Source organism: Penicilliopsis zonata (genome assembly GCF_001890105.1).
Source record: "Penicilliopsis zonata CBS 506.65 unplaced genomic scaffold ASPZOscaffold_1, whole genome shotgun sequence".
NCBI classification, from domain to species: domain Eukaryota; kingdom Fungi; phylum Ascomycota; class Eurotiomycetes; order Eurotiales; family Aspergillaceae; genus Penicilliopsis; species Penicilliopsis zonata.
This window is the reverse complement of record NW_019208911.1, coordinates 2,987,407-2,999,992: the sequence shown is the minus strand read 5'-3', so window position 1 is coordinate 2,999,992 and position 12,586 is coordinate 2,987,407. Positions and strand designations below refer to the sequence as shown.

The window sequence follows — 12,586 nt, the reverse complement described above, 5'->3', positions numbered from 1 at the left end:
GGTGGTATCAAGGAATGTCTAGGGTTATAGAATCAAATATGCGAGTGATAAAAGTCAAAAGTTGAAAGAAAGAAGACGCTGCTGCTCTAATTGACGCAAGTATGCCAAGTTGACGGGTCTATAGCAGTCAAAAAAGGATGGGCGAACCATTGGCAAAGCAACGGACACGAGTCAAGAGAATGTCGGCAATAGGACCAGGAAAAAAAAAAAGAAAGAAAGCAGGAACAAATCATAACCCAAGTAATTTCAACCCATTTTGCGCCTGTTAAATATTGCGTGGTGATCATACAAATCTGCAACCTCTTGTTTCTATGGCCAGACTGGGCTTGCTTCGACGGAAAGATGGATGGGGAAGTTGAAGCAGAAACAGGCAATGAACCGCAGAAGACTTGTCGTTTGCAAATTAAAAGTTCGACGCGGCGTTGACAGGGCCCGGGTTATGATATTGGTCCAGAGTGCTTTTGAACGGGGTACCGGTGGCCCCGGGGCTGGGGGCCTTTTCACGAGCGCCAGAGCCGACAGCAGTGCCGCTCATCAGGTCGTCATCTTCATCACCGTTGGTACCATTGCGCCGGCGGCCTCTGATTCTCCAGGCAACCACACCGATAGCACCAATGAGGATGGCGCCACCAACACCGACCACCACGCCGATAATGGTCTTCTTCTGGGAAGACGAGAGGCCGGAGCTACCGCCAGAACTGCTGGACCCGCCAGACAGACCAGGGGAGGTGGTGGCCGCCGCCGTGACAGCCGCAGTCGTGGTGATGGTCGTCGCCACCGGAGTACCGCTGATGGTCATCGAGGTGGTGATGACAATCACGGTATCGCTGGCGGTGGTGGAAGAATCGGAGGTCTCAGCGCTGGAATCGGCAGTGGTGGTCGTAGTCGCAGCAGCATTATTCTTGTCCGTGGTCGACGAAGAAGTGGTGGTGGCCTGCGCTTGCTCGTCGGAAGTCTTGGTCGCTTCCGTCGTGGTAGTGGAGGTGGAGGTGGAGGTGGACGAGGTGGATGTCGTCGTCGACGTCGACGAAGTCGAGGTCGGCTCTTGCTCTTTGGTCGTCGACGTAGAGGTGGAAGTTGTCGAAGTGGTGGGTTCCGTGGTCGACGTACTAGTGGTAGTGTCCGCTGTTGTTGTTGCCGCAGCCGACGTGGCGACGTCCGTCACGCTGCCACTATCGTCGCCTGCTGCAGCCGCCAGCAGGACCAGACAGTACAGGACAAACGAAAGACCGATGAACCTCATCACGGTAGACTCCTTGAGATGCGAGAAATATCAGGGTAGATGGCGCTCAGGGCCGGAGTGATGAGCGAGCTGGTCGTCTGCAGCAGTCCAGGGGAAATCCAGTCGGTAGTGTGTGCACGTGAGAATAATCAGGAGAGCGAGAGGATGTAGTTGACAGAAAATAACCTTCGTTGATGGAAGGAGAAGACGGTTGGTGTGATTTGTTATGATTTAGTCGAAAACGAATGACTGTGGAGGGGGAAAGGTTAGCAGGCAGATGAAGAGAGCGTGAGAGCGTCAGACGACGGCGAGTTGAGGGTGAGACACGGGCTGGAGAGGACAAGAAGAGGCCGCAGGGCCAAGAGGGGGGGTGGCCTTTTGGTATTTGGCCTGCGCCGGACGAAACAAAGCGTGTCCACCGGCGCAAGACCCAGCGGCCCAAAGGGGACTAGCTGCGCTAGGACGGGTCAGGAGGCAGGCGGTCGTGGCCAGTCATAGAAGTCGTCATGGGCGGCTGTCTGTGCTGTAACCACAGAATGGCAAAGGAACAATACGGGAATGGAAAAAAATACACAAAAAGCGGGCACTGAGTTGGCAGCGGATTTATTGATTTACTGACGAGTATTTTACTGACTGCGTACCTAGGTCTAGTACTACATACCTTAGGTACCTGGTTACAGAGGCCCAGGTAGACATCTTGGGTAGGTACTCCAGAGTCCATACAGAGTACCTAGGAAGACATACTGAGGTACCCCTAATTCCGTTGAAAGATGGAGTCCCTCTCGTCTAACCTAGTAACTACTAACCCTACCTCATTTCACGTGAGTTACTCAGGTACTGTGTCACTTGCCTGCATTTTTTGGCTGAACTAGACCAGAAAGGAATGATTTCCCTCCAGACTAGTAATAATAAGGCTTAGCCAGCCAGTTTGATTTCGGAGCACAGAGGGTCTCTATAAATAATACCTAGTTAATTAATACCCCCATTATTACTCCAGTATGACCATCTTAGGACACTAGTTACTACATACTATTGTCTATTTGGGACGGCTTAGGTAGCAGACTTCATACCTGGTACCTATGTACCAGGACTATGTACAGGGTGGTTGTTCCAAACACATCCTGCAGAGTAAAATTCTGCCCTTACCCGCCGGAATGTCTAGAACTTACGCCGAATCCTTCGGAATTAATAACTATTGGCTATACGCATTATTATTATTATTACTATACGGAGCACAGATTACCGTGGAGTGCAACTGTCCTCTGTGGGAATATTAGCCGGTGCATCCGTGATTCGGGTTTCTAGGAGTCGAGTCAGAAGCGCTGATAGATCTAGGTACCTGTCGAGGTATTATTGATTGGGCCGGTCTCTCGGCACAAATGACAGAGGTTCCATGTTGGGTGTTATTACTGCATATTATTTCTAGCTGTAGTTTGCTTTGATAGACGAACTATAGAAAAGAAGTACTCGCCTAATTTTACTACATAGTGACTATCTAATTAGCTGATCAGATATGTATAAAAGAATAGTGATGATAGCTAGTTTATCACATTATAGAGTAATTTTTACTTTGAACATAACTAGGTAGTTATATTATAAGTTAAATCGCTGGTAAACGCTGACCAGTACCTCACCCCTTGCGGACTGGAGGCAGGCTTCTTGTGTAGATATAAGCCAATCAATTATTGACTATCAATATGTAGAAACAACGCACTTGCTTATGGAGAACGTGTAACATATGGAGCAGCGTTGACACCACCTGCTGGACAACTGTCAGGATCCCTGCCCTGCATCTTGGTACGGAGTTTTGCCACCATGCAGAGGGCCTGATCGTGGCTGTGCATAGGTCGTTAGAAGATACTTCTTGTAACTATGCTACGGAAGGGAGTCGGGAAATTATGGATGGAGAGAAGGAACTAGAAAAGAAATCGAAAGCAGTATGTTTTGATACAACTGTCCGCTTTGAAGATCAACTTCCAGCCTGACTTATAAAACCGAGGCGGAAATAGTAGAAGAAAAGCCCTTAGAAGTTTTTCTCCGGATGAAATGAGGGAAACATCTCATGGGGAGAGATAGATGCAGCCCAATCTATATCCAGTATTATTTAATATGGTGGAATCTCCCAGGTCTGCAGCAGTGACTTGCGATAGTGGTGGGAATATCTGGACGGGAGGCAAGGTATGGACTGGAAAATCGTATTTCTGGGTATCTCAAAAAGCACGGAGGGTTTAGTCAAGCATCAATCCTGAGGCCAAACCGAACAGAAGCAGCATCAGCAACATTTTTATTTCCCCGGTGGCTTCCAGAACAGATACTGAACCTCCTCCTTGAAGAGCTTGATAAAACGTTTTACATCAGGGCCTACCAGGCAACAAGTTAGCACTCGGGCATCAGCAAGAATGAAGAAAACAGAAGGCTGGTATGGTATGAACCCTTACCTTGTCGTTCTAACTTGGTACCCCCCATCTCCTCCGGGGGGATACCGTGTTTGAGGCGCTGGACTTGTTGGTGGACCCTACCAACCATCCTGTGAAAAATCGGGCTGGCCAGCAGCTGTATCGATCAGAACATGTGCCTTCAAAGGAATTGAACTTGAGCAGAAAGTGTTTACCCGGTTAATAAGCCAGACCTGAGTTGAAAAAGAAGGTCAGTCACAGTCCCAAGCTGCTGCATAGCTGATGCTAACACCTACCTCTAAGGCCCGGATTCCAAAGGAACGCCACATATTGAACGGGAAGTGAAGCAATGAAGAGAATCGTGATGTCCCCGAAGCTGTCAGCGACGCGAGCCGTTGCTGAAGCACGAGGTAGAGAAGGCCAAGCGGCGGCTTGGGGGTGAAGAAACTTGAAGTGGCGCGTAGGTAGTTTGCTTGTGCGGGCTTGGCACTACGAAACTTATTTGGCTCTGGTATGTAGTAGTTATGGCAGCAGTGAACGATGATGGCACACGAGTCGTAGATGGCTTGACAGAGGGCCTTTGTAGATTATGTTGTAAATCAGGTTGTCCTTTGAGACGACAAGTCCCTAAAGACTCCAGAACCCCTGCTTGACTGGCAGTGGACTGTATTTGCATTAATCAGCTTGCTATCTAATCTGGGCTCGGCGGCCTGCGTTCGCCACGTCTGAAATTACTCTGGGTGCGGGGAGAGGATGCTGTCCCGCGAAGAACCAAGCGTGTCATAGTTTCCTTTGCCTTCACATTATCATGTCTTTCTTTCCTTTCTCTCCTTGAATTATTAATAACCTTGATTCGCATATTCAAAGCTAGGGTTCTTTTTTCGGTTTCCTTACTTCTCCCTTCCTGTCTCCTGCCGTTACGGATCCTCGTTGTCAAAACGGCCTTCAAAGCGCCTTCCAGATTCTACTCAACCTCACGCCCTTTCCCCCACCCTGTACAAACACTTGATTCTCAGCACCAATCTGCTCCGGCGAGATCTGGAACCGTGGCCAAACAACCGTCACCGGGTGACAGCAGCCCCTGGGGCAGCTTCCACAGCTGTCCCGATCTGTCCTCGTTGCAGATATCCTTGCCCCAGACGCAGAGCGCTGTGAGCGTCGACGTATCGGGCGGTGTCCACAAAGACTTCGTGACTGAGTCCCCTCCATATTCTTCGCCTGATAACACCAGCCTGCAGAACGACAAAGGAAAGCTCAGATCGACCCGGAGGCGAGTGTCGAACAAGGCACGCGGCGTCCTCGGCAAGGTTCGAGCTTTCCACAGGATCGCTGCAGCTAAAATGGCGCAAACCTCCATTAGAATCGATACGAATGTCCAGGCACACAAACGAGGGCTTCCTGACGACAATGACGAGGATTTCGACGCTTTCGAAGGGTCCGGAATGGACGAGGAGAGACTTGGATTGGATGCTGGCCACGACGAGCTCTTACCTCCATTTCTCTGTTTGACCTACCCAGGTTAGTTGAGGCATACCCCCTGTTACTCTTAATGACCTGTTAATTAATGTGTGGTATGGAATGGCTTGCAGCAATCCGAGATAAGTTCGAAGAACTAGAGTGGATGCAGAAAACACGGATGGACGAAGGAAACCTTGCAAACGACCCGTCTCATCGCTGGGCACTGGAGAACGACCCTGAAGTGAGAGCGAGAAACCGATACTTTAATGTACAGGCGTGGGCAAATTCTCGAATTCATCTTCGGGTGCCAGAAGGGGAATGTGATTTCATCAATGCTTCGCCTATCACATTGAGGGACTCGGCCAGTGGAAAGGAGCGAAAGTACATCGCGACACAGGTTTGTTATCCCTTTGCTCTATCGTCTTGGTCGTCTCTTCTGCTTACTTACGATCATTCTCACAGGGGCCCAAGTTGAGCCATCTCACTCATTTCTGGCACATGGTTTTCCACGAGAGTAAGGAGGTGGGGGTAATCGTGATGCTCACCCAAACCTTTGAATTGGGTAGAGAAAAATGCTCGCAATACTTCCCTGTTGACGTGGAGCACCCGATGCCCCTCTTGGCCGACGAGAATGACTCCTTTACCCATGGCGAGTCCCCCGGTGAAGAAATTTTTGGGGAAGTGAAGCTATTAGAATCCACATTCGATGAGGCGTCGCGCTCTGAGATTCGAAAACTTGAGCTGACCTTTGGCTCGGAGTCCAAGATTATCTGGCATTTTCTTTTCGTTGGCTGGGCAGACTACTCAAAGCCCGAAGGGGAGGATCGTGAAGCTCTTATTGAATTGATCAAGCAGTCGGATGTCAAAAGCACACCAGAAAACCCACGCATTGTGCATTGCAGTGCAGGTGTTGGGAGAACCGGCACATTTATCGCTCTTGACCATCTGCTTCAAGAACTCGCATCAGGAGAGTTGCTCAGTATTCAAGACCCCGAAGAAGACCCTATTTTCGAAGTTGTCAATCAAATGCGTGAGCAAAGAATGATGATGGTATACAACGAGATGCAATTCCAGTTCATATATGAGATAATCCGGGAGAGAGCTGAGATCAAGCTGGGTAAGCCTGTCAAGCCTACAAAGATGGATGAACGGTCGACAAAGATGGCAAAGCTGTCAAACGAAGACGATTACTTGCCTTCTCCCAAATATGAGCTGGAGCCTGTCTCCGCGGTGACACCTTTACGAAGCTTGTCCAGCACACCCGAATCGTCTAGCACCGAATGATCCACCTTGACCTATTCATTTAATGGCGTGATGTCACCGCAAACTATACACTGGACATCAAATATGCACCCCTTCAGGGATTGTTCGATGAGCCAATTTTTTACCCTTGTGTGGCCGTGCCCAGCTCTTCCTTTTTTGCCTCTCGACCTTGGGTTACTGCCCAGTAAAGGCCTATGGTATCCTTTTTTTGCTTCCTTCCTTGTGCATACTTATCTTCTTTTTCTTTTGCAAAGGCTCTGCTGCATCTTTGATTTCTATTGATCCTGCATTTGTCTCGCTGCATATACAATATTCGACCCCTTTCTCACTAATCCCTTGCCATTCTGTTCACCACCTATACCCAACCCAATACAAGACTAGATTCCATTTGTGTAAATTAGCAACGAGTTTTTAATGCATTGAATGACTTGAGAGCGCAATAGTCATATATAAACATTTAGTAATGGACCATTATGTCGTACCAACTATTGAACCATAAAACAGACAGCTGTTCGACATGGTGTCATGCAATGAACTAATGAGAGAAGCAGTCGGAAGCAGAAACAAATATCGAGTGATCGCCATCCCATGCAAATAGGCAGTCAGAAAGCAGAGGTTGCCTTATATTAAAGACAAAGAACAGGGCAGGATTAACATTGGAACGGGGGAGAAAGGGTACAAAAGTGTCAGAGCGAGGGAAGCTTGATGTGAAATTTTATCAAGGGCTGATATAATCCTGTACTTGGTGGGAAGGGTCAAATTAACATAAGACAAATAAATCCGTGAGTCGTATCGTGCATTGCAAGTCAGGAGAGAGAGAGAGAGATGTCAAGAGACGTCATTATTAGAAGGAAACAAAAAGGATAGAAACAATGGAAAAGACAAGGTCGATCGAGGCAGTCAGCGCTGATCAGTCATTTCGTTTCTTTCCCGCTGTTTCCCCAAAATCATCGGTCCGAGAACTTGAATGGGGATCGCTCGGCCCATCTTCCGGCTCATCCCAGTTGTCAGGGGAGTTCTCGTCCCAATTATCAACCTCTTGCTCCAGCGACATGATGCCGTTTTCCTGCGGGCCAAGATCTCCCGCGTCACGGTCGCCAGGATGGCCCAGCTCGACATCGTCGCCGTTCGGGTCCATCAGGGAGCCGAAGCGGGACTTGCGGCGTCTCTCCAGCATCCGGCGGTGGTACATGCTGCACAGGCCGATGGCGCCCAGACTGCCCACGACGTTGGCGAGGAGGTCAAACGGATCAAAGTAGCGGTCATTGGGGAGGAGGCCCTGTAGGATCTCTGATCCGATCCCAAGAATGAGCGTGCAGACTAGCAGGCTCAGTTGCAGCGTGCGCCGGCGCGACGTATCCGGAATCCAGTAGAAGGTGAGCGAGATGAGGAAGAAGGTTACGAGGTGGAGGAACTTGTCATTGGGCTGCAACTGCGCTGGAATCGAGGACGAGGTGCTGTGCGGGAGGAGGCCGATGTATGCCGCAACGAAGAGGAGGAAGACGAATGCGCCTAAACAAGTAAAAGATCATGTCTTTAGCTGAAGCTCAAGGTCACTTCGGATAGAGAGGAAAGAGTGGCCGTCATAGTAAACCACAGAGTGATCACTGGTAGCATATCTTAAATAAGGACTGAATGATCTTCTACTAGGAGATACTGACCCGCAAAAGGGTATCGGATTCGCATAGCGGCGAACAGGATAGGTGTCCGAGGTTGTGCTTTAGATTGTTGCTTTCCTTATGTCTGTTGATCGCAGGCTGCTAAGAAATGGCCACGACCATGTCTAGGTTTGCGGAGTTAGAGACTGTAATAAAATAGGAGACCGAAGACCAAAACAACATACAGTCTGCAAGATATAGTACTAGATCTTAAACACCCTAGTCTGCCATCAGAAGCATCTTATAAAGGGCGAGGTGGTAATTCATAAGGACATCCTCATTCTCGCTGCTGCGAACGACGAATTGCACGGTTGGTCTAAACTGCGGCAAGTGTTCCGCCTTCACGCCCGACCTCACCTCTTCCGTTCGCGCAAGAACCTCCTACAGAAGGCTAGCATTTTGCCATCGACGCTGGCTGCCGTGCCATCATTTATAGGCCAAAAAATATCGTCATCTTTCTCTGCAGGCTAGTTACTTTGTCTACATGCCTTTTTTTGCCCTTCGGAACGCCTCGTTGGGCCCTCACGCGATCTGCCCATAACCGTGGAGAAGCGACCCCCCTCGCCCACCCCAAAACCGGGGTTTTCGAGGCGACCATGTCGCTCGGTCAGCACCACACCTGGCTGCCACCAGGCCATCTGCGGCCTCCCGACGACCAACAGGATGCCCGGTCTGTCAATGGCAATTCGAAATATTTTTCCGGGCCCCGAACGCCGCACATGCGCGTCTCGGTCAGCGCGGAAGGGTCTCAGACGGGGAATTTGATATCGGAGGCTGATACCGCGAACGAGGAAGATCCACGCATCGCCGTGTTTCGCGAGCTATACAGACAGAGTGAGGCGAAAGTTAATGCTCTTTTCAGACGAAACCGAACAGATCAGGAACCGGTGCAGAGTGATGTCGCCGTCGCGCCCGATGAACCGGATGTTGCTATCACGCGCGCCGAGGAACCAGCTTCCTTGCCGGCGCCTCCAAAAAAGCCTGCCAGAAACCTTGACGATGATGACTATGATGACTATGACGAAGACGACGATGCGGACGCCGCTGACTTGGCTCCCTCGCCGCTGAAAGCTAAGTCGCTCCTGCCTTCCCAGGAGGCTAGCGGAATTCCGTCCCCGAGCCATCTCCCTAGCATACCCGCACCGACTACTGTCTCAGAGAGTGCGAAGGAGGTGAAGAAAGACACACTGGAAGACATTCGCAAGAAACTGGAGGAAGACAAAAAGGCGACAGAGGAAGCCGCCAAGCGAAGCTTCCAAACACTATTCTACACTCTGGAAAATGACAGAGATGCGATGCTGGACCAACAACGTTTGGAGGAGTCGGAGAGGCAAGTGGAGGCTGAGATGTCAGGGCAGGCGAATGGCGGCACCAATAGCTCGTCTGCAGGGAGCAACTCCTACGGCTCGTTGAGCAGCGCGAACCTCGGAGCCTCGAGCTTGACCTTGAAAAACCTGATCGCCAGAATCGACATGAAGCGCACGATGGTCCAGGCATCCGATGCTGAGCTCCGAAGTCTCATGAGCGAAGTGCGCAAGAATCGCAGCAAGTGGGCCAGCGAAGATAAGATCGGCCAAGAGGAGCTTTACGAGTCAGCGGAAAAGGTGCTGAGCGAACTGAAAGCCATGACAGAGCACTCGAGTGCTTTCTTGACCAGAGTGAACAAAAGGGACGCGCCTGATTATTACACAAGTAAGCTGAAACGTGGTTGGGCGCTACCTTCAATACGCTAATTTCAAATATCTAGTCATCAAACACCCAATGGACCTCGGAACAATGACCAAGAAACTCAAGGCTCTGCAGTACCGGTCGAAACAGGAGTTTGTCGATGATCTCAATCTTATCTGGGCAAACTGTTTGAAGTACAACACCAACCCTGAGCATTTCCTACGCAAGCATGCTTTGTATATGCGCAAGGAAACCGAGAAGCTCGTTCCTCTAATCCCGGAAATCGTTATTCGAGACCGTGCTGAAGTTGAAGCCGAGGAGAGGAGACTTCAACTCGCGGAGATGGATGGTGCGGAGGAAAGTGATGACGAACCAATTATGTCCTCAAGGGGCAGAAAAGCCCCGGGCAAGACGTCCAAGAAGGGTGCAGCTCCAGCTCGGAACACCCATAGTGGATCTGAAGGCCCGTCGGGTGCTCCTGCTGTCCAGCCGGCTGCTCCAGTACGATCTGAGTCTGACGTCGCACTGGATAGTATGCAAAATGGTTTCGCAACACCCCCTCCTCCTGGCACGCAAACGCCATCCGATCCATCTGGGACTGTGACTGGTGCTGTCAGTAGCCATGACGATTCCATGGAAATCGACGGCGGCATTGCCATGAATAATTCTATGATCGCTTTGTCGGCATCAGGGATCGAAACTGAGGACCCGGAATATAAGGTCTGGAAGCAAGTAACGAAGAAGGATCGAGCTCTTATTGCTGCTGAACGACACCGACTTTTCAAAGGAGACAAGCTCAATGCTGACGAACCGGCGCTCCTTAGAACCAAGGCTGGTATGCGAAGATGGCTTCGTAACCAGAAACAGGTCAGTGCAGAAGGTGATAAAGGCCACGATTTAGATGCGCAGGCCTCAGAAGCCGCTGGAGAATCTCTCGCCGAAGGGATCGAAGTGGAGGACGTCAAAGTGGTTCCGGAGTACTATGACGTTATGTCTGGGGTTCCTGATCTTCCTGAACAATTGCTCTGGAGAGAAGACGCCCAAGGGAATGTTGTTGATGCCTCCGAAGAATTCCTTCGTATCCTCCCACCTGGCTCATTTACCCAACCGGATAGCAAGCTTTCTCGGAAGATGGATGCGAACATGCGACAGATGCAGGAGACCCGAAAGATCTGCTCGAAGATCGGCATAGTGAAGCAGATGCAGTTGCAGTCCCAGGTATGCCATACGCTTTACCGAAATCTCTCAGTATCTGACATTATGTTATCCAGATGTATCAGAACCAATTTCAGAAATATCAGCCTGAACCTTTTATCGAGCGCGATGTAGCACCCCACGTGATGAACGATGATGGGCCTATCGTTGCTCCATGGGTTTGCAAGTCCGCTCTGCGCCGTTCAGTTGCCAAGATTTTCTACCACACTGGATTCGAAGAGTACCAGCCGTCTGCTCTTGATGCAGTTACCGACATCGCTTCAGACTTCTTCCAGAAAATTGGCGAGACTCTGAAGACTTATATGGAAACCCCCAAAGTCCCGGAGATCGAGTCGCAAGATATGGTCACCTTGAGTTCCCAGTGGAAGCCGGCCTACACACAGCCAGAGATGGTTCTCCACACACTCTCCTCAGTGGGAATTGATGTTGAGGCACTGGAGCTCTATATCAAGGAGGACGTTGAACGCCTTGGGACAAAGCTTGCGACCGTGCATGAACGCTTGAAATTCTTGCTGACCGATCTGCTCCGACCCGCCCTCGCGGATGGTGGTGAGGATGGCTCTCGTGCTTTTGCCGATGGGAGCGAGCAGTTCATTGGCGGCGATTTTGCCGAAGATATTGATGAAGACTTCTTTGGATTCAAAGAACTGGGACTGGACAGGGAATTTGGTCTCGCTACACTCAGCGTTCCCCTTCACCTTTTGCAGAACAGGATGTTCAATGCTGCCCAGGCTCAAAACACCAGGTATCTCCCACCATCTTCGACGCTCTATATTCTTTTTTATTGTGCATTGCGTTTTTGGTACTAATTCCTTTCTAGTGCTACCCAAACTCCGACGCTTTTCCCTCCCCCGCCTGCGTTCCCTCGGATTTCCACAGAGACGTTGCCAACTCAAATTGGGTTGGTCCAGGCATTCTTCCGCGCCAAATTAGAGTCCAACAATGATGAGCCTCTGGTTGAAGATCTGGAATTACCTCCAAAACAACGTCCAACAGCTGCCCGACCCCGTCTTCCAGCATCGGGCAAGATCCCGCCTCCAGGGCCATCAGGGCTGACGACCAGCCCACAAAAGCGCCCACCACCCCCTTCTGGACCAGGCCAATTTTCTATTCCTAGGGCGTCTTTTTCAGAGCCTAGTAAAAAGAAGGCCAAGAAGAATAGCGGGGCTGGCATTGGTATCCCCGACTCTAACGTTGATGGCGAAGAGCGAACAGGTATGGATGGAGTCAGGGCTGCGGTTTCTAATCTATCGTCGGCAACGGTTCCCAAAACCACCCCCGATGGGCCGATTGTTGGATCCTCAGCGGGTGCCGGTGCTGAAATTAATGGCAGCAAGCATAGTATAGATCACAACTCTACTGTTTTGGATGCCATGGTCGGCGATATTTCTGCTGCCGCCGGCCAGTCTACCAACAGCGCAGTTAACGGCGACATCAGGCCGAGCATCAACGGAACCGTTGACAATTGATGACTGCGCACTTACCTGGCGCATTCAAAGAGCTCCTCGCAACCGAAAAAAAGAAAGAAATCAAAAGAAAAAGGGGAAAATTGCTAAGCTGTTTAACGTCTTGACTGCACTGTTGCCTACCCCTCTGTCCCCGATATATTGTGCACTTTCCATCTTCCTGCTCCCCTTGTTTACCCATCCTCATTACCTTGTATCCGTCAATTAAGAAGTCCATCCCCAAAAAATCCTCTGCTTTTA

General features: G+C 50.3%; 6 protein-coding genes across 6 annotated transcripts; 2 read left to right on the top strand and 4 right to left on the bottom strand.

The window, feature by feature from the left end:
- Positions 1 to 194: 194 nt before the first annotated feature.
- ASPZODRAFT_127732 (hypothetical protein) lies at positions 195 to 1,490 on the bottom strand. Its single transcript, XM_022721828.1, has one exon. The coding sequence runs from the start codon at positions 1,241 to 1,243 to the stop codon at positions 404 to 406; it is 840 nt and encodes a 279-aa protein (XP_022586133.1). The 5' UTR covers positions 1,244 to 1,490; the 3' UTR covers positions 195 to 403.
- Positions 1,491 to 1,619: 129 nt separating this feature from the next.
- On the bottom strand, positions 1,620 to 2,107 carry ASPZODRAFT_435870 (hypothetical protein). The gene has a single exon (XM_022728339.1). The coding sequence runs from the start codon at positions 1,941 to 1,943 to the stop codon at positions 1,680 to 1,682; it is 264 nt and encodes an 87-aa protein (XP_022586132.1). The 5' UTR covers positions 1,944 to 2,107; the 3' UTR covers positions 1,620 to 1,679.
- A 1,255-nt stretch (positions 2,108 to 3,362) lies between these two features.
- Positions 3,363 to 4,089, bottom strand: ASPZODRAFT_127731 (hypothetical protein). Its single transcript, XM_022721827.1, has 4 exons — positions 3,915 to 4,089; positions 3,834 to 3,851; positions 3,661 to 3,775; positions 3,363 to 3,583 (listed from the first exon to the last, which is right to left on the bottom strand). The coding sequence occupies exons 1-4, from the start codon at positions 3,945 to 3,947 to the stop codon at positions 3,507 to 3,509; spliced, it is 243 nt and encodes an 80-aa protein (XP_022586131.1). The 5' UTR covers positions 3,948 to 4,089; the 3' UTR covers positions 3,363 to 3,506.
- ASPZODRAFT_12436 (hypothetical protein) lies at positions 3,983 to 6,360 on the top strand (the record flags this gene model as incomplete). The annotated part of the gene is made up of 5 exons (XM_022721393.1): positions 3,983 to 4,028; positions 4,083 to 4,129; positions 4,635 to 5,136; positions 5,208 to 5,473; positions 5,539 to 6,360. The coding sequence occupies 5 exons, from the start codon at positions 3,983 to 3,985 to the stop codon at positions 6,358 to 6,360; spliced, it is 1,683 nt and encodes a 560-aa protein (XP_022586130.1).
- Positions 6,361 to 6,946: 586 nt separating this feature from the next.
- ASPZODRAFT_435798 (hypothetical protein) lies at positions 6,947 to 8,339 on the bottom strand. Its single transcript, XM_022728338.1, has 3 exons — positions 8,183 to 8,339; positions 8,001 to 8,122; positions 6,947 to 7,851 (listed from the first exon to the last, which is right to left on the bottom strand). Exons 2-3 carry the CDS (start codon positions 8,023 to 8,025, stop codon positions 7,250 to 7,252), a joined length of 627 nt encoding a protein of 208 aa, XP_022586129.1. The 5' UTR covers positions 8,026 to 8,122; positions 8,183 to 8,339; the 3' UTR covers positions 6,947 to 7,249.
- Positions 8,340 to 8,356: 17 nt separating this feature from the next.
- Positions 8,357 to 12,585, top strand: ASPZODRAFT_127728 (hypothetical protein). The gene is made up of 4 exons (XM_022721825.1): positions 8,357 to 9,689; positions 9,745 to 10,883; positions 10,937 to 11,625; positions 11,701 to 12,585. The coding sequence occupies exons 1-4, from the start codon at positions 8,594 to 8,596 to the stop codon at positions 12,347 to 12,349; spliced, it is 3,573 nt and encodes a 1,190-aa protein (XP_022586128.1). The 5' UTR covers positions 8,357 to 8,593; the 3' UTR covers positions 12,350 to 12,585.
- Position 12,586: the final 1 nt, after the last annotated feature.